This window comes from Somniosus microcephalus, chromosome 12 (genome assembly GCF_052327205.1).
Source record: "Somniosus microcephalus isolate GS21.2 chromosome 12, FLI_Smic_1.0, whole genome shotgun sequence".
In the NCBI taxonomy this organism is placed as follows: Eukaryota; Metazoa; Chordata; class Chondrichthyes; order Squaliformes; family Somniosidae; genus Somniosus; species Somniosus microcephalus.
Window position 1 is genome coordinate 186,355,261 of NC_140998.1, and position 19,054 is coordinate 186,374,314.

Here is a 19,054-nt window from a genome sequence, read left to right on the forward strand (position 1 = left end):
GAGAATATCGACTGCGCCAGAAGTTTCCAAATCCACGTGACGACGGGAAGCGGTGTCAAAAGGTCTGCGAACCCCTTTTCGCGATTTCGAGAGTGGTGAGCATGATCCCAAGTTCCCCAGGTCGAAACTTAGTTTAGGTATAGGGGAGGGAGTTAAGGGAAATCGTAATGTGTTTCCCCTTTTACGATGTGCCGTGTGTTCCCCATTTCCATAGAGTCAAGTTCATAAATTTGTGCATGATTGTAGTTATTTTAATCTGTGCCTATGACATGTATTTTGTAATGCTTCAAACTGTTCAAAAATAAAAGCATCCATTTCGTGCTATTCAGCCTGGTCTATTGAGTCCTCTTCTCTGCACTACTGTTCTCTGCATCTAAGTCCAAGGTCTAGAACCGTGGGGGGGGTGGGTCGAACCACTCAAGGGTAATTCTTGCACGAAGCCTGGCAGGGGGCCAGAACGGGCAAGAGAGCAAGGAAAAACCCCCTACATGTGGGAGGAGGTTAAATGGGTGGGTAGAGTCCATGATGGGGGAGAGTGTCCATGGGCTGTGGGAGGAGATTAAATGGTTGGGTAGAGTCCGTGATAGGGGAGAGTGTACATGGGCTGTGGGAGGAGAATAAATGGGTGGGTAGAGTCTGTGATAGGGGAGAGTGTACTTGGGCTGTGGGAGGAGATTAAATGGGTGGGGAGAGTCCGTGATAGGGGAGAGTGTACACGGGCTGTGGGAGGAGATTAAATGGGTGGGTAGAGTCCATGATAGGGGAGAGTGTACATGGGCTGTGGGAGGAGGTTAAATGGGTGGGTAGTGTCTGTGATAGGGGAGAGTGTACATGGGCTGTGGGAGGAGATTAAAAGGGTGGGTAGAGTCCATGATAGGGGAGAATGTACACGTGCTCTGGGAGGAGATTAAATGGGTAGGTAGAGTCCATGATAGGGGAGAGTGTACATGGGCTGTGGGAGGAGATTAAATGGGTGGGTAGAGTCCATGATAGGGGAGAGTTTACACGGGCTGTGGGAGATTAAATGGGTGAGTAGAGTCCATGATAGGGGAGAGCGTACATGGGCTGTGGGAGGAGATTAAATGGGTGGGTAGAGTCCGTGATAGGGGAGAGTGTCCATGGGCTGTGGGAGGGGATTAAATGGGTGGGTAGAGTCCATGATAAGGGAGCGTGTACACGGGCTGTGGGAGGAAATTAAATGGGTGGGTAGAGTCCATGATAGGGGAGAGTGTACATGGGCTGTGGGAGGAGATTAAATGGGTCGGTAGAGTCCATGATAGCGGAGTGTGTACATGGGCTGTGGGAGGAGATTAAATGTGTGGGTAAAATCCATGATATGGTCCTCTTATCCAACAGCCCCGTCAATTCCCCGAAACTCCTCCATCTCAAAGTTCTCTAGTTGAGTGCGGCTGAGAGAGTCGGAGAGCTCATCTGTGGTCAGGGTGGAACCTGACGAGGTCCTGGGACTTTTTGGGGCAGGAGGAGTTCTGTGCAGACGAACATTTTACCTTAAACTCATCACCACAGTATACACTTCAAAAGCGACAGTCCTAGAATGAGGAAGAGATGGGATCCTAACATCCGGGGCGCTGAGGCTGAAAAGCAGGCAAATAATCATCAACTGTGACTGAAGTATAATGGGTTGGTGAAACAGAGCAAGGTGAATTCAGAATGGGTTAGATACAGAATAAAGCTCCCTCTAAACAGTCCCATCAAACACTCCCAGGGCAGGTACAGCACGGGTTAGATACAGAGTAAAGCTCCCTCTACACTGTCCCATCAAACACTCCCAGGGCAGGTACAGCACGGGTTAGATACAGAGTAAAGCTCCCTCTAAACAGTCCCATCAAACACTCCCAGGGCTGGTGCAGCACGGGTTAGATATAGAATAAAGCTCCCTCTACACTGTCCCGTCAAACACTCGCAGGACAGCTATAGCACGGGGTTAAATACAGAGTAAAGCTCCATCTACACTGTCCCATCAAACACTCCCAGGGCAAGTACAGCACGGGTTAGATACAGCGTAAAGCTCCCTCTACACTGTCCCATCAAACACTCCCAGGGCAGGTACAGCACGGGTTAGATACAGAGTAAAGCTCCCTCTGCACTGCCCCATCAAACACTCCCAGGGCAGGGACAGCACGGGTTAGATACAGAGTAAAGCTCCCTCTACACTGTCCCCATCAAACACTCCCAGGGCAGGTACAGCACGGGGTTAGATACAGAGTAAAGCTCCCTCTACACTGTACCTTCAAACACTCCCAGGGCAGGTACAGCACGTGGTTAGATACAGAGTAAAGCTCCCTCTACACTGTCTTATCAAACACTCCCAGGGCAGGTACAGCATGTGTTAGATACAGAGTAAAGCTCCCTCTACACTGTCTTACCAAACATTCCCAGGGCAGGTACAGCACGGCTTAGATACAGAGTAAAGCTCCCTCTACACTGTCCCATCAAACACTCCTAGGGCAGGTACAGCACAGGGTTAGATACAGAGTAAAGCTCCCTCTACACTGTCCCATCAAACACTCCCAGGGCAGGTACAGCACGGGTAAGATACAGAGTAAAGCTCCCTCTACACTGTCCCATCAAACACTCCCAGGGCAGGTACAGCACGGGTTAGATACAGAGTAAAGCTCCCTCTACACTGTCCCATCAAACACTCCCAGGGCAGGTACAGCACGGGGTTAGATACAGAGTAAAGTTCCCTCTACACTGTCCCATCAAACACTCTCAGGGCAGCTCCAGCACGGGGTTAGATATAGAGCAAAACTCCCTCTACACTGTCCCATCAAACACTCCCAGGGCAGGTACAGCACGGGGTTAGATACAGAGTAAAGCTCCCTCCACACTGTCCCATCAAACACTCCCAGGGCAGGTACAGCACGGGTTAGATACAGAGTAAAGCTTCCTCTCCACTGTCCCATCAAACACTCCCAGGGCAGGTACAGCACGGGTTAGATACAGAGTAAAGCTCCCTTTACACTGTCTCATCAAACACTCACAGGGCAGGTACAGCACAGGTTGAGTATAATATATTTTCTTGAGTTTAGAAGAATGAGAGGTGATCTCATTGAAACATATATAATTCTTGATAATTGAGGGCTTGACAAGGTAGATGCTGCGAGGCTGTTTCCCCTAAGGGCAGACATCTCCCTGAGTGAGGGTGGGGAACTGAGAGACACCAGTCAGTGTACAGATATCTCCCTGAGAGAGAGGGACTGAGAGACACCAGTCAGTGTACAGATATCTCCCTGAGAGAGAGGGACTGAGGGACACCGGTCAGTGGATAGATATCTCCCTGAGGGAGAGAGACTGAGGGACACCAGTCAGTGTACAGATATCTCCCCAAGGGCGAGGGACTGAGAGACAGCAGTCAGTGTACAGATATCTCGCTGAGGGAGAGGGACTGAGAGACACCAGTCAGTGTACAGCTATTTCCCTGAGAGAGAGACTGAGAGACACCAGTCAGTGTACAGATATCTTCCGGAGAGAGAGGGATTGAGAGACACCAGTCAGTGTACAGCTATTTCCCTGAGAGAGAGACTGAGAGACACCAGTCAGTGTCCAGATATCTCCCTGAGAGAGAGGGACTGAGTGACACCAGTCAGTGTACAGCTATTTCCCTGAGAGGGACTGAGAGACACTAGTCATTGTACAGATATCTCCCTGAGAGAGAGGGACTGAGAGACACCAGTCAGTGTCCAGATATCTCCCTGAGGGAGAGGGACTGAGAGACACCAGTCAGTGTACAGCTATTTCCCTGAGAGACTGAGAGACACCAGTCAGTGTACAGCTATTTCCCTGAGAGAGAGACTGAGAGACACCAGTCAGTGTCCAGATATCTCCCTGAGAGAGAGAGGGACTGAGTGACACCAGTCAGTGTACAGCTATTTCCCTGAGAGAGAGGGACTGAGTGACGCCAGTCAGTGTACAGATATCTCCCTGAGGGAGAGGACTGAGAGACACCAGTCAGTGTACAGATATCTCCCTGAGAGAGAGAGGGACTGAGATACACCAGTCAGTGTACAGATATCTCCCGGAGGGAGAGGGACTGAGGGACACAAGGCGCGGTTGAGTCCAGGACGTCACCGAGTAAGATAAGAGGAGGAGGAGGATGAGGAATGTGGGCTGCTCACCGCGGACATGGAGTCTGATTAGCTTGTAATCGGTGTCCTTCAGCCCGTAGGTGATGTCGAGGTGGTACCAGCCGTCGTCAGCCTGGCGGATGGCGCGGATGATGAGCGATTTGTTGACGTGCAGCTCCACCCGCGGGCCGTAGGCACGGCTGCACTCCACCTCGTTGTTGCGGAACCAGTTGCAGATGGCGGTGCGCTGGCCGCCAGCTCGCCGGCTGTAAGTCCACTCGATGATGTCGGCCTGCCCTCTGATGGAGAAGGGGAAGGTCACCGTTTGTCCCAGCACGGCCGTGAGACTGATGGTGCTGGAGATGGTGCCCTGGGACTGGCCTGGTGGATGGAGAGAGAGAGACGGTGAGACAGAGTGAGACAGAGAGAGACAGAGAGAGACAGAGCGAGACAGTGAGACAGAGAGAGACAGAGTGAGAGAGAGAGAGACGGTGAGACAGAGAGAGACAGAGTGAGACAGAGAGAGACAGAGAGAGACAGAGTGAGACAGTGAGAGACAGAGAGAGACAGAGTGAGACAGAGAGAGGCAGAGTGAGACAGTGAGAGACAGAGAGAGACAGAGACAGAGAGAGAGACAGAGTGAGACAGAGTGAGACAGAGAGAGACAGAGAGAGACAGAGTGAGACAGAGAGTGACAGAGTGAGACAGTGAGAGACAGAGACAGAGACAGAGAGAGACAGAGAGAGAGAGACAGGGTGAGAAAGAGTGAAACAGAGAGAGAGACAGAGTGAGACAGAGAGAGACAGAGAGAGACAGAGTGAGAGAGTGAGAGAGAGAGAGACAGAGAGAAAGAGAGAGAGAGAGACAGAGAGAGAGACAGAGAGACAGTGAGACAGAGTGAGACAGAGAGAGACAGACAGAGTGAGACAGAGAGAGATAGAGTGAGACGGTAAGAGATGGTGAGACAGAGTGAAACGGTGAGACAGAGTGAGACAGAGAGAGATGGTGAGACAGAGAGAGACGGTGAGACAGAGAGAGACGGTGAGACAGAGTGAGACAGGGAGACAGATTGAGACAGAGAGAGAGTGAGACAGAGTGAGACAGAGAGAGACAGAGAGAGACAGAGTGAGAGAGAGTGAGACAGAAAGAAACGGTGAGACAGAAAGAGACAGTAAGAGATGGTGAGACAGAGAGAGAGAGAGACAGAGTGAGACAGGGAGACAGAGTGAGACAGAGAGAGACAGAGTGAGACAGAAAGAGGCGGTGAGACAGAAAGAGACGGTAAGAGATGGTGAGACAGAGTGAAACGGTGAAACAGAGTGAGACAGAGAGAGACAGAGTGAGACAGAAAGAAACGGTGAGACAGAAAGAGACAGTAAGAGATGGTGAGACAGAGAGAGAGAGAGACAGAGTGAGACAGGGAGACAGATTGAGACAGAGAGAGACAGAGAGAGAGAGTGAGACAGAGAGAGACAGAGTGAGACAGAGAGAGATGGAGAGACAGAGTGAGACAGAGTGAGACAGAGAGAGACAGAGTGAGACAGAGAGAGATGGTGAGACAGAGTCGACAGAGTGAGAGAGAGAGAGAGATAGAGCGAGACGGTGAGACAGAGAGAGACAGAGTGAGACAGAGAGAGTGAGACAGAGTGATGCTCTGCCCTCGCCCCCTGTCCCCACCATCAGACACCGCCCCTCGCCCTCAGACCATGCCCCTCTCCCTCAGACCATGCCCCTCTCCCTCAGACTCCGCCCCTCTCCCAGACCATGCCCCTCTCCCTCAGACCCCGCCCCTCTCCCTCAGACTCCGCCCCTCTCCTTCAGACTCCGCCCCTCTCCCTCAGACTCTGCCCCTCTCCCTCAGACTCCGCCCCTCTCCCTCAGAGTCCACCCCTCTCCCTCAGACCATGCCCCTCTCCCTCAGACCCCGCCCCTCTCCCTCAGACTCCGCCCCTCTCCTTCAGACTCCGCCCCTCTCCCTCAGAGTCCGGCCCTCTCCCTCAGACTCTGCCCCTCTCCCTCAGACTCCGCCCCTCTCCCTCAGACTCCGCCCATCTCGCTCAAACCCCGCCCCTCTCCCTCAGACCCCGCCCCTCGCCCTCAGGCCCTGCCCCTCACCCTCAGGCCCCGCCCCTCACCCTCAGGTCCCGCCCCGCGCCTTCAGACTCCGCCCCTCACCCCCAGACTCCAACCGAGCCCTCAAACTCCGCCCCTCATCCTCTGCCCCTCACCCTCAGACTGCACCTCGCCCTCAGACTCCGCCCCTCACACTCAGACTCCGCCCCCACCCTCAGACTCCGCCCCTCACCCTCAGAATCCGCCTCTCTCCCTCAAAATGTGTCCCTCTCACTCAGACTCCGCCCCTCTCCCTCAGGCTCCGCCCCCACCCCCACAGACTCCGCCCCTCTCCTCAGACTCTGCCCCTCACCTACAAAACCCCGCGTCTCGCCCTCAGACTCCGCCCCTCTCCTCAGACCCCACCCCTCTCCTCAGACCCCGACCCGCTCCTCAGACTCCGCCCCTCTCTTCAGACTCCGCACCTCTCCCTCAGACTCCACCCCTCTCTTCAGACTCCGCCCCTCTCCCTCAGACTCCACCTCTCTCCCTCAGACTCTGCCCCTCTCCCTCAGACCCCGCCCCTCTCCTCAGACTCCGCCCCTCACCGACAAACCCTGCTGCCTCACCTACAAACACCGCCCCTCTTCCTCAGACTCCGCCCCTCACCCTCAGACTCCGCCCCTCACCCTCAGACTCCGCCCCTCACCCTCAGACTCCGCCAATCTCGCTCAGACTCTGCCCCTCTCGCTCAGACTCCGCCGCTCACCCTCAGATTCCGCCCTCTCCCTCAGACCCCGCCCCTCACCCTCAGACCCCGCCCCTCGCCCTCAGACCCCGTCCCTTGCCCTCAGACCCCGCCCCTCTCCCTCAGACCATGCTCCTCTCCCTCTGACCCCGCCCCTCTCCCTCAGACTCCGCCCCTCTCCTTCAGACTCCGCCCCTCTCCCTCAGACTCCGCCCCTCTCCCTCAGACTCCGCCCCTCTCCCTCAGACCATGCCCCTCTCCCTCAGACCCCGACCCTCTCCCTCAGACTCCGCCCCTCTCCTTCAGACTCCGCCCCTCTCCCTCAGACTCTGCCCCTCTCCCTCAGAATCTGCCCCTCTCCCTCAGAGTCCGCCCCTCTCCCTCAGACTCTGCCCCTCACCCTCAGACTCCGCCCCTCTCCCTCAAACCCTGCCCCTCTCCCTCAGACCCCGCCCCTCGCCCTCAGGCCCCGCCCCTCGCCCTCAGGTCCCGCCCCTCGCCTTCAGACTCCGCCCCTCGCCCTCAGACTCCACCCCACGCCCTCAGACTCCGCCCCTCACCCTCAGACTCTGCCCCTCACCCTCAGACTGCACCTCGCCCTCAGACTCCGCCCCTCGCACTCAGACTCCGCCCCCACCCTCAGACTCCGCCCCTCACCCTCAGAATCCACCTCTCTCCCTCAAAATGTGTCCCTCTCACTCAGACTCCGCCCCTCTCCCTCAGGCTCCACCCCACCCCCACAGACTCCGCCCCTCTCCTCAGACTCCGCCCCTCACCTACAAAACCCGCGTCTCGCCCTCAGACACCGCCCCTCTCCTCAGACCCCACCCCTCTCCTCAGACCCCGACCCTCTCCTCAGACTCCGCCCCTCTCTTCAGACTCCGCACCTCTCCCTCAGACTCCGCCCCTCTCCCTCAGACTCCACCCCTCTCCCTCAGACTCCGCCCCCTCCCTCAGACCCCGCCCCTCTCCCTCAGACTCCGCCCCCTCCCTCAGACCCCGCCCCTCTCCTCAGACTCCGCCCCTCACCTACAAACCCTGCCCCCTCACCTACAAACACCGCCCCTCTCCCTCAGACCCCGCCCCTCTCCCTCAGACCCCGCCCCTCTCCTCAGACTCCGCCCCTCACCCTCAGACCATGCCCCTCTCCATCAGACCCCGCCCCTCTCAGAACGCGCCCCTCTCCCTTAGAACCTGCCCCTCTCCCTCAAAACCCGCCCCTCTCCCTCAGAACCTGCCCCTCTCCCTCAGAACCCACCCCTCTCCCTCAGAACCTGCCCTTCACCCTCAGACTCCACCCCCACACTCAGACTCCGACCCTCTCCCTCAGACTCCGCCACTCTCCCTCAGACTCGACCCCTCTCCCTCAGACTCCGCCCCCTCCCTCAGACACCGCCCTTCACGCTAAGACTCCGTCCCTCTCACTCAGACTCTGCCGATCACCCTCAGATTCCGCCCTCTCCCTCAGATCCGCCCCTCACCTACAATCCCCGCCCACTCACCTACAAGCCCCGCCCCTGTTCCTCAGACTCCGCCCCTCTCCCTCAGACCCCGCCCCTCTCCTCAGACTACGCCCCCCACCCTCAGACCCTACCCCTCTTCCTCAGACCCCGCCCCTCTCCCTCAGAACACACCCCTCTCCCTCAGAACCAGCCCCTCTCCCTCAGAACCCGTCCCGCTCCCTCAGAACCCGCCCCTCTCCCTCAGAACCCACCCCTCACCCTCAGACTCTGCCCCTCACCCTCAGACTCCGCCCTCACCCTCAGACTCCGCCCCTCACCCTCAGACTCCGCCAATCTCGCTCAGACTCTGTCCCTCTCGCTCAGACTCCGCCGCTCACCCTCAGATTCCGCCCTCTCCCTCAGGCACCGCCCCTCGCCCTCAGACTCCGCCCCTCACCCTCAGACCCCGCCCCTTGCCCTCAGACACCGCCCCTTGCCCTCAGACCCCATCCCTTGCCCTCAGACTCTGCCCCTCTCAGACCCCGCCCCTCTCCTCAGACCCCGCCCCTCTCCTCAGACTCCGCCCCTCTTCAGACTCCGCCCCACTCCCTCAGACTCCGCCCCTCACCCTCAGAATCCGCCCCTCTCCCTCAAAATGTGTCCCTCTCACTCAGACTCCGCCCCTCTCACTCAGACTCCGCCCCTCTCCCTCAGGCTCCGCCCCCACCCCCACAGACTCCGCCCCTCTCCTCAGACTCTGCCCCTCACCTACAAAACCCCGCGTCTCGCCCTCAGACTCCGCCCCTCTCCTCAGACCCCACCCCTCTCCTCAGACCCCGACCCGCTCCTCAGACTCCGCCCCTCTCTTCAGACTCCGCACCTCTCCCTCAGACTCCACCCCTCTCTTCAGACTCCGCCCCTCTCCCTCAGACTCCACCCCTCTCCCTCAGACTCTGCCCCTCTCCCTCAGACCCCGCCCCTCTCCTCAGACTCCGCCCCTCACCGACAAACCCTGCTGCCTCACCTACAAACACCGCCCCTCTTCCTCAGACTCCGCCCCTCACCCTCAGACTCCGCCCCTCACCCTCAGACTCCGCCCCTCACGCTCAGACTCCGCCAATCTCGCTCAGACTCTGCCCCTCTCGCTCAGACTCCGCCGCTCACCCTCAGATTCCGCCCTCTCCCTCAGACCCCGCCCCTCACCCTCAGACCCCGCCCCTCGCCCTCAGACCCCGTCCCTTGCCCTCAGACCCCGCCCCTCTCCCTCAGACCATGCTCCTCTCCCTCTGACCCCGCCCCTCTCCCTCAGACTCCGCCCCTCTCCTTCAGACTCCGCCCCTCTCCCTCAGACTCCGCCCCTCTCCCTCAGACTCCGCCCCTCTCCCTCAGACCCCGACCCTCTCCCTCAGACTCCGCCCCTCTCCTTCAGACTCCGCCCCTCTCCCTCAGACTCTGCCCCTCTCCCTCAGAATCTGCCCCTCTCCCTCAGAGTCCGCCCCTCTCCCTCAGACTCTGCCCCTCACCCTCAGACTCCGCCCCTCTCCCTCAAACCCTGCCCCTCTCCCTCAGACCCCGCCCCTCGCCCTCAGGCCCCGCCCCTCGCCCTCAGGCCCCGCCCCTCACCCTCAGGTCCCGCCCCTCGCCTTCAGACTCCGCCCCTCGCCCTCAGACTCCACCCCACGCCCTCAGACTCCGCCCCTCACCCTCAGACTCTGCCCCTCACCCTCAGACTGCACCTCGCCCTCAGACTCCGCCCCTCGCACTCAGACTCCGCCCCCACCCTCAGACTCCGCCCCTCACCCTCAGAATCCACCTCTCTCCCTCAAAATGTGTCCCTCTCACTCAGACTCCGCCCCTCTCCCTCAGGCTCCACCCCACCCCCACAGACTCCGCCCCTCTCCTCAGACTCCGCCCCTCACCTACAAAACCCCGCGTCTCGCCCTCAGACACCGCCCCTCTCCTCAGACCCCACCCCTCTCCTCAGACCCCGACCCTCTCCTCAGACTCCGCCCCTCTCTTCAGACTCCGCACCTCTCCCTCAGACTCCGCCCCTCTCCCTCAGACTCCACCCCTCTCCCTCAGACTCCGCCCCCTCCCTCAGACCCCGCCCCTCTCCCTCAGACTCCGCCCCCTCCCTCAGACCCCGCCCCTCTCCTCAGACTCCGCCCCTCACCTACAAACCCTGCCCCCTCACCTACAAACACCGCCCCTCTCCCTCAGACCCCGCCCCTCTCCCTCAGACCCCGCCCCTCTCCTCAGACTCCGCCCCTCACCCTCAGACCATGCCCCTCTCCATCAGACCCCGCCCCTCTCAGAACGCGCCCCTCTCCCTTAGAACCTGCCCCTCTCCCTCAAAACCCGCCCCTCTCCCTCAGAACCTGCCCCTCTCCCTCAGAACCCACCCCTCTCCCTCAGAACCTGCCCTTCACCCTCAGACTCCACCCCCACACTCAGACTCCGACCCTCTCCCTCAGACTCCGCCACTCTCCCTCAGACTCGACCCCTCTCCCTCAGACTCCGCCCCCTCCCTCAGACACCGCCCTTCACGCTAAGACTCCGTCCCTCTCACTCAGACTCTGCCGATCACCCTCAGATTCCGCCCTCTCCCTCAGATCCGCCCCTCACCTACAATCCCCGCCCACTCACCTACAAGCCCCGCCCCTGTTCCTCAGACTCCGCCCCTCTCCCTCAGACCCCGCCCCTCTCCTCAGACTACGCCCCCCACCCTCAGACCCCACCCCTCTTCCTCAGACCCCGCCCCTCTCCCTCAGAACACACCCCTCTCCCTCAGAACCAGCCCCTCTCCCTCAGAACCCGTCCCGCTCCCTCAGAACCCGCCCCTCTCCCTCAGAACCCACCCCTCACCCTCAGACTCTGCCCCTCACCCTCAGACTCCGCCCTCACCCTCAGACTCCGCCCCTCACCCTCAGACTCCGCCCCTCACCCTCAGACTCCGCCAATCTCGCTCAGACTCTGTCCCTCTCGCTCAGACTCCGCCGCTCACCCTCAGATTCCGCCCTCTCCCTCAGGCACCGCCCCTCGCCCTCAGACTCCGCCCCTCACCCTCAGACCCCGCCCCTTGCCCTCAGACCCCGCCCCTTGCCCTCAGACCCCGTCCCTTGCCCTCAGACTCTGCCCCTCTCAGACCCCGCCCCTCTCCTCAGACCCCGCCCCTCTCCTCAGACTCCGCCCCTCTTCAGACTCCGCCCCACTCCCAGACTCCGCCCCTCTCCCTCAGACCCTGCCCCCTCCTCAGACTCCGCCCCTCACCTACAAACCCCACCCCTCTCCCTCAGACTCTGCCCCTCTCCTTCAGACTCCGCCCCTCTCCCTCAGACTCCGCCCCTCTCCCTCAGAACCCGCCCCTCTCCCTCAGAACTCGCCCCTCTCCCTCAGAATCCGCCACTCACCCTCAGACTCCGCCCCCACACTCAGACTACGCCCCCACCCTCAGACTCCGCCCTCACACTCAGTCTCCGCCCCTCACCCTCAGACTCCGCCCCTCTCGCTCAGACACCGCCCCTCTCGCTCAGACTCCGCCGCTCACCCTCAGATTCCGGCCTCTCCCTCAGACACCACCCCTCACCCTCAGCCCCTCTCCCTCAGATTCCGCCACTCACTCTCAGACTCTGCCCCTCACCCTCCGACCCCGCCCCTCTCCCTCAGACCCCGCCCCTCTCCCGCAGACACCGCCCTCTCCCGCAGACCCCGCCCCTCTCCCTCAGAACCCGCCCCTCTCCCTCAGACTCCACCCCTCTCCCTCACACTCTGCCCATCTCCCTCACACTCTGCCCCTCTCCCTCACACTCTGCCCCTCTCCCTCACACTCCGCCCCTCTCCCTCACACTCCGCCCCTCTCCCTCACATTCCACCCCTCTCCCTCACACTCCGCCCCTCTCCCTCACACACCGCCCCCTCCCTCAGACTCCGATCTCTCTTCAGGCCCTACCCCTCACCCTCAGACCCCGCCCCTCTCCCTCAGAGTCCGCCCCTCATCCTCAGACACTACCCCTCTCCCTCAGACTCCGCCCCTCTCCCTCAGACTCCACCCCGCTCCCTCAGACTCCGCCCCGCTTCCTCAGACTCCGCCCCGCTCCCTCAGACTCCGCCCCGCTCCCTCAGACTCCGCCCCTCTCCCTCAGACCCCGCCCCTCACCCTCAGACTCCGCCTCTCCCTCCTCAGACTCCGCTCCTCACCCTCAAACTCCGCCCCTCACCCTCAGAAACCACCCCTCTCCTCAGACCCCGACCCTCTCCCTCAGACCCCACCCCCCTCCCTCAGACTCCACCCCTCTCACTCAGACTCCGCTCCTCACCCTCAGACTCCGCCCCTCACCCTCAGAAACCACCCCTCTCCTCAGACCCCTAACCTCTCCCTCAGACCCCGCCCCCTCCCTCAGACTCTGCCCCTCATCCTCAGACTCCACCCCTCTCCCTCAGACTCCGCCCCGCTCCCTCAGACTCCGCCCCGCTCCCTCAGCCTCCGCTCCGCTCCTTCATACTCCGCCCCTCTCCCTCAGACCCCGCCCCTCTCCCTCAGACTCCACCCCTCTCCCTCAGACTCCGCCCCCTCCCTCAGACCCCGACCCCTCCCTCAGACCCCGACCCTCTCCCTCAGACCCCGTCCCCTCCCTCAGACTCCGCCCCTCTCCCTCAGACTCCGCCCCGCTCCCTCAGACTCCGCCCCTCTCCCTCAGACTCCGCCCCTCTCCCTCAGACCTCACCCCTCACCCTCAGACTCTGCCTCTCCCTCCTCAGACTCCGCTCCTCACCCTCAGACTCCGCCCCTCACCCGCAGAAACCACCCCTCTCCTCAGACCCCGACCATCTCCCTCAGACCCCGCCCCCTCCCTCAGACTCCGCCCCCTCCCTCAGACTCCGCTCCTCACCCTCAGACTCCGCCCCTCACCCTCAGAAACCACCCCTCTCCTCAGACCCCGACCCTCTCCCTCAGACCCCGCCCCCTCACTCAGACTCCGCCCCTCTCCCTCACACTCCACCGCTCTCCTTCACACTTCGCCCCTCTCCTTCACACACCGCCCCCCTCCCTCAGACGCCGCTCTCTCCTCAGGCCCTGCCCCTCACCCTCAGACCCCGTCCCTCACCCTCAGAGTCCGCCCCTCATCCTCAGACTCCATCCCTCTCCCTCAGACTCCGCCCCTCTCCCTCAGACTCCACCATTCTCCCTCAGACTCCGCCCCGCTCCCTCAGACTCCGCTCCTCACCCTCAGACTCCGCCCCTCACCCTCAGAAACCACACCTCTCCTCAGACCCCGACCCTCTCCCTCAGACCCCGCCCCCTCCATCAGATTCCGTCCCTCTCCCTCAGACTCCGCCCCTCACCCTCAGACTCTGCCTCTCCCTCCTCAGACTCCGCTCCTCACCCTCAGACTCCGCCCCTCACCCTCAGAAACCACCCTTCTCCTCAGACTCCGCACCTCTCCCTCAGACCCCGCCCCTATCTCTCAGACCCCGCCACTATCCCTCAGACTCCGCCCCTCTCCCTCAGACCCCGCCCTTCACACTCAGACCCCGCCTCTCTCGCTCAGACTCCGCCCCTCTCGCTCAGACCTCACCCCCCTCCCTCAGACTCCGCCCCTCTCCCTCAGACTCCGCCCCACGGCTCTCACCGGCCGACAGGAGGAGGAGGACGCGAAGCAGGAGGCCGCCCGCCACCTGCATGGGGGTCCCGGAAAGACGCTGAACCAAAAAGTTTCGAGGAGTGGGGGGCGGAGGGGCGACGGAGAAAGTTTGGATCTCGGCGGGACCGGACTGGACGGCGCCGACCAATCGCAAGCCGGCCTCTTCCTCAGACCCCGCCCCCAGGCGACAGACCCCGCCCCCTGCTGACAGACCCCGCCCACCTCAGCCCACAAGGCCACGCCCCCTCTCCGCTAGAACCCCGCCTCCTGTGGCCAATCAGAAGCCCGTCCTCTGTTCCCGGGCCCCGCCCCCTGTCCCAGGCCGCGCCCCTCCCCCCGCAGGTCTCGCCCTCGCCAACCGCCGCTAATTCAAACCCGGCGCGCGGACCAACGGCCCCTGACCCCCCCAGCTTGACCACAATCACCAAACACTGGCCAAAATAGACCCCAGACCACAGCTTGACCACAATCTCTCCCAACACTGGCCAAAATAGATCCCAGAGCACAGCTTGACCACAATCTCCCCAAACCCTGGCCAAAATAGACCCCAGACCACAGCTTGACCACAATCTCTCAAACACTGGCCAAAATAGACCCCAGACCACAGCTTGACCACAATCTCCCCAAACCCTGGCCAAAATAGACACCAGACCACAGCTTGACCACAATCTCTCAAACACTGGCCAAATAGACCCCAGGCCACAGCTTGAGCACAATCGCCCCAAACACTGGCCAAAATAGACCCCAGACCACAGCTTGACCACAATCCCCCCAAACACTGGCCAAAATACACCCCAGACCACAGCTTGACCACAATCTCCCCAAACACTGGCCAAAAGAGACCCCAGACCACATCTTGACCACAATCCTCTCCAAACACTGGCCATAATAGACCCCAGAACACAGCTTGACCACAATCTCCCCAAACACTGGCCAAACTAGACCCCAGACCACAGCTTGACCACAATCTCCCCAAACACTGGCCGAAATAGACCCCAGACCACAGCTTAACCACAATCCCCCCAAACCATGGCCAAAAAAAAAACCCAGACCACAGCTTGACCACAATCTCCCCAAACACTGGCCATAATAGACCCTCAGACCACAGCTTCACCACAATCTCCCCAAACATTGGCCAAAATAGACCCCAGACCACAGCTTGACCAAAATCTCCACAAACATTGGCCAAAATAGACCCAAGACCACAGCTTGACTACAATCACCCCAAACACTGGCCAAAATAGACCCCAGACCACGGCTTGACCACAATCTCCAAACACTGGCCAAAATCGACCGCAGACCACAGCTTGACCACTATCTCTCAAACACTGGCCAAAATAGACCCCAGACCACAGCTTGACCACAATCTCCCCAAACACTGTCCAAAATAGAACCCAGACCACAGGTTGACCACAATCCCCAAACACTGGCCAAAATAGACCCCAGACCACAGCTTGACCACAATCTCTCCAAACACTGGCCAAAATAGACCCCAGACCACAGCTTGACCACAATCTCCCCAAACACTGGCCAAAATAGAACCCAGACCAGAGCTTGACCACAATCTCCCCAAACACTGGCCAAAATAGACCCCAGACCACAGCTTGACCACAATCTCCACAAACACAGGCCAAAATAGACCGCAGACCACAGCTTGATCACAATCTCGCCAAACACTGGCCAAAATAGACCCCAGACCACAGATTGACCACAGTCTCCACAAAAACTGACCAATATAGACCCCAGACCACAGCTTGACCACAATCTCCCCAAACACTGGCCAAAATAGACCCCAGACCACAGCTTGACCACAAGCACCCCAAAAACTGGCCAATATACAAACCAGACCACAGCTTGACCACAATCTCCCCTCAAACACTGGCCAAAATAGACCCCAGACTACAGCTTGACCATAATCTCCCCAAACACTGGCCAAAATAGACCCCAGACCACAGCTTGACCACAATCTCTCCAAACACTGGCCAAAATAGACCCCAGACCAAAGCTTGACAACAATCTCTCCAAACACTGGCCATAATAGACCCCAGACCACAGCTTGACCACAATCTCCCCAAACACTGCCCAAAATAGCCCTCAGACTCCGCCGCTCGCGCTCAGACTCCGCCCTTTGCCCTCAGACTCCGCCCCTCGCCCTCAGACTGCGCCCCTCTCCCTCACGCCCCGCCTCTCTCCCTCACGCCCCGCCCCTCACACTCCGGCCCTCTCCCTCATGCCCCACCCCTCTCCCTCATGCCACGCCCCTCTCCCTCACGCTCCGCCCCTCTACCTCACGCCCCGCCTCTCTCCTTCAGACCCCGCCTCTCTCACTCAGACCCCGCCCCTCTCACTCAGACTCCGCCCCTCTCCCTCAGACACCGCCCCTCTTCCTCAGACTCCGCCCCTCTCCCTCAGACTCCGCCCCTCTCCCTCAGACTCCGCCCCTCTCCCTCACAAACACTGGCCAAAATAGACCCCAGACCACAGCTTGAACACAATCTCCCCAAACACTGGCCAAAATAGACCCCAGACCACAGCTTGACCACAATCAATCAAACACTGGCGAAAATAAACCCCAGAGCACAGCTTGACCACAATCTCCCCAAACCCTGGCCAAAATAGACCCCAGACCACAGCTTGACCACAATCTCTCAAACACTGGCCAAAATAGACGCCAGGCCACAGCTTGACCACAATCTCCCCAAACCCTGGCCAAAATAGACCCCAGACCACAGCTTGACCACAATCTCTCAAACACTGGCCAAAAAAGACCCCAGACCACAGCTTGACCACAATCTCCAAACACTGGCCAAAATAGACGTCAGGCCACAGCTTGACCACAATCTCTCCAAACACTGGCCAAAATAGACCCCAGACCACAGCTTGACCATAATCTCCCCAAACACTGGCCAAAATAGACCCCAGACCACAGCTTGACCACAATCACCCCAAATACTGGCCAAAATAGACCGCAGGCCACAGCTTGACCACAATCTCCCCAAACACTGGCCAAAATAGACCGCAGACCACAGCTTGACCACAATCTCCCCAAACACTGGCCAAAATAAACCCCAGGCCACAGCTTGACCACAATCTCCAGAAACACTGGCCAAATAGACCCCAGACCACAACTTGACGACAATCTCCCCAAACACTGGCCAAAATAGACACCAGACCACAGCTTGACCACAAGAACCCCAAACACTGGCCAATATAGAAACCAGACCACAGCTTGTCCACAATCTCCCCAAACACTGGCCAAAATAGACCGCAGACCACAGCCTGACCACAATCTCTCCAAACACTGGCCAAAATAGACCCCAGGCCACAGCTTGAGCACAATCTCCCCAAGCACTGGCCAAAATAGACCCCAGACCACAGCTTGACCACAATCTCCACAAACACTGGCCAAAATAGACCCCAGAGCACAGCTTGACCACAATCCCCCCAAACACTGGCCAAAATAGCCCTCAGACTCCGCCCTTCGCCCTCAGACTCCGCCCCTCGCCCTCAGACTCCGACCCTCTCCCTCACGCCCCCGCCCCTCTCTCTCATGCCCCGCCCTTCATGCCCGCCCCTCTCCCTCAGACCCTGCCTCTCTACCTCAGACCCCGCCCCTCTCCCTCAGACTCCGCCCCTCTCCCTCACAAACACTGGCCAATATAGACCGCAGACCACAGCTTGACCACGATCTCCCCAAACACTGGCCAAAATAGACCCCAGACCACGGCTTGACCACAATCTCTCAAACACTGGCCAAAATAGACCCCAGAGCACAGCTTGACCACAATCTCCCCAAACCCTGGCCAAAATAGACCCCAGACCACAGCTTGACCACAATCTCTCAAACAATGGCCAAAATAGACCCCAGGCCACAGCTTGACCACAATCTCCCAATCACTGGCCAAAATAGACCCCAGACCACAGCTTGACGACAATCCCCCCAAACACTGACCAAAATAGACCCCAGACCACAGCTTGACCACAATCTACCCCAAACATAGGCAAAAATAGACCCCAGACCACAGCTTGACCACAATCTCCTCAAACCCTGCACAAAATAGACCCAGAAAACAGTTTGACCACAATCTCTGAATCACTGGCCAAATACACCCCAGACCACAGCTTGACCACAGTCTCCCCAAACACTGGCCAAAATAGACCCCAGACCACAGCTTGAACACAATCCCCCCAAACACTGCCCAAATAGACCCCAGACCACAGCTTGACCACAATCTACCCCAAACACTGGCCAAAAGAGACCCCAGACCACATCTTGACCACAATACTCCCCAAACACTGGACATAATAGACCCCAGAACACAGCTTGACCACATGCACGCCAAAATAGACCCAAGACCACAGCTTGACCACAATCTCCCCAAAAATTGGCCAAAATAGACCCCAGACCACAGCTTGACCACAATCTCCCCAAACACTGGCCGAAATAGACACCAGACCACAGCTTGACCACAATCTCCCCAAACACTTGCCATAATAGACCCCAGACCACAGCTTGAGCACAATCTCCCCAAAACACTGGCCAAAATAGCCCTCAGACTCCGCCCTTCGCCCTCAGACTCCGCCCCTCGCCCTCAGACTCCGACCCTCTCCCTCACGCCCCACCCCTCTCTCTCATGCCCCGCCCTTCATGCCCCGCCCCTCTCCCTCAGACCCTGCCTCTCTACCTCAGACCCCGCCCCTCTCCCTCAGACTCCGCCCCTCTCCCTCACAAACACTGGCCAATATAGACCGCAGACCACAGCTTGACCACGATCTCCCCAACCTGGCCAAAATAGACCCCAGACCACGGCTTGACCACAATCTCTCAAACACTGGCCAAAATAGACCCCAGACCACGGCTTGACCACAATCTCTCAAACACTGGCCAAAATAGACCCCAGAGCACAGCTTGACCACAATCTCCCCAAACCCTGGCCAAAATAGACCCCAGACCACAGCTTGACCACAATTTCTCAAACAATGGCCAAAATAGACCCCAGGCCACAGCTTGACCACAATCTCCCCAATCACTGGCCAAAATAGACCCCAGACCACAGCTTGACGACAATCCCCCCCAAACAC

The 19,054-nt window shown here is 59.4% G+C and overlaps 1 protein-coding gene and 1 pseudogene across 1 annotated transcript; one reads left to right on the plus strand and one right to left on the minus strand.

Moving 5' to 3' along the window:
• LOC147109759 (uncharacterized) overlaps window positions 1-19,054 on the plus strand; it is a 1,788,622-nt pseudogene that overhangs the window by 1,270,837 nt on the left and 498,731 nt on the right.
• Window positions 1,270-14,133, minus strand: LOC147109762 (uncharacterized). Its single transcript, XM_086003881.1, has 3 exons — window positions 13,961-14,133; window positions 4,140-4,469; window positions 1,270-1,595 (listed from the first exon to the last, which is right to left on the minus strand). Exons 1-3 carry the CDS (start codon window positions 14,010-14,012, stop codon window positions 1,519-1,521), a joined length of 459 nt encoding a protein of 152 aa, XP_085860007.1. The 5' UTR covers window positions 14,013-14,133; the 3' UTR covers window positions 1,270-1,518.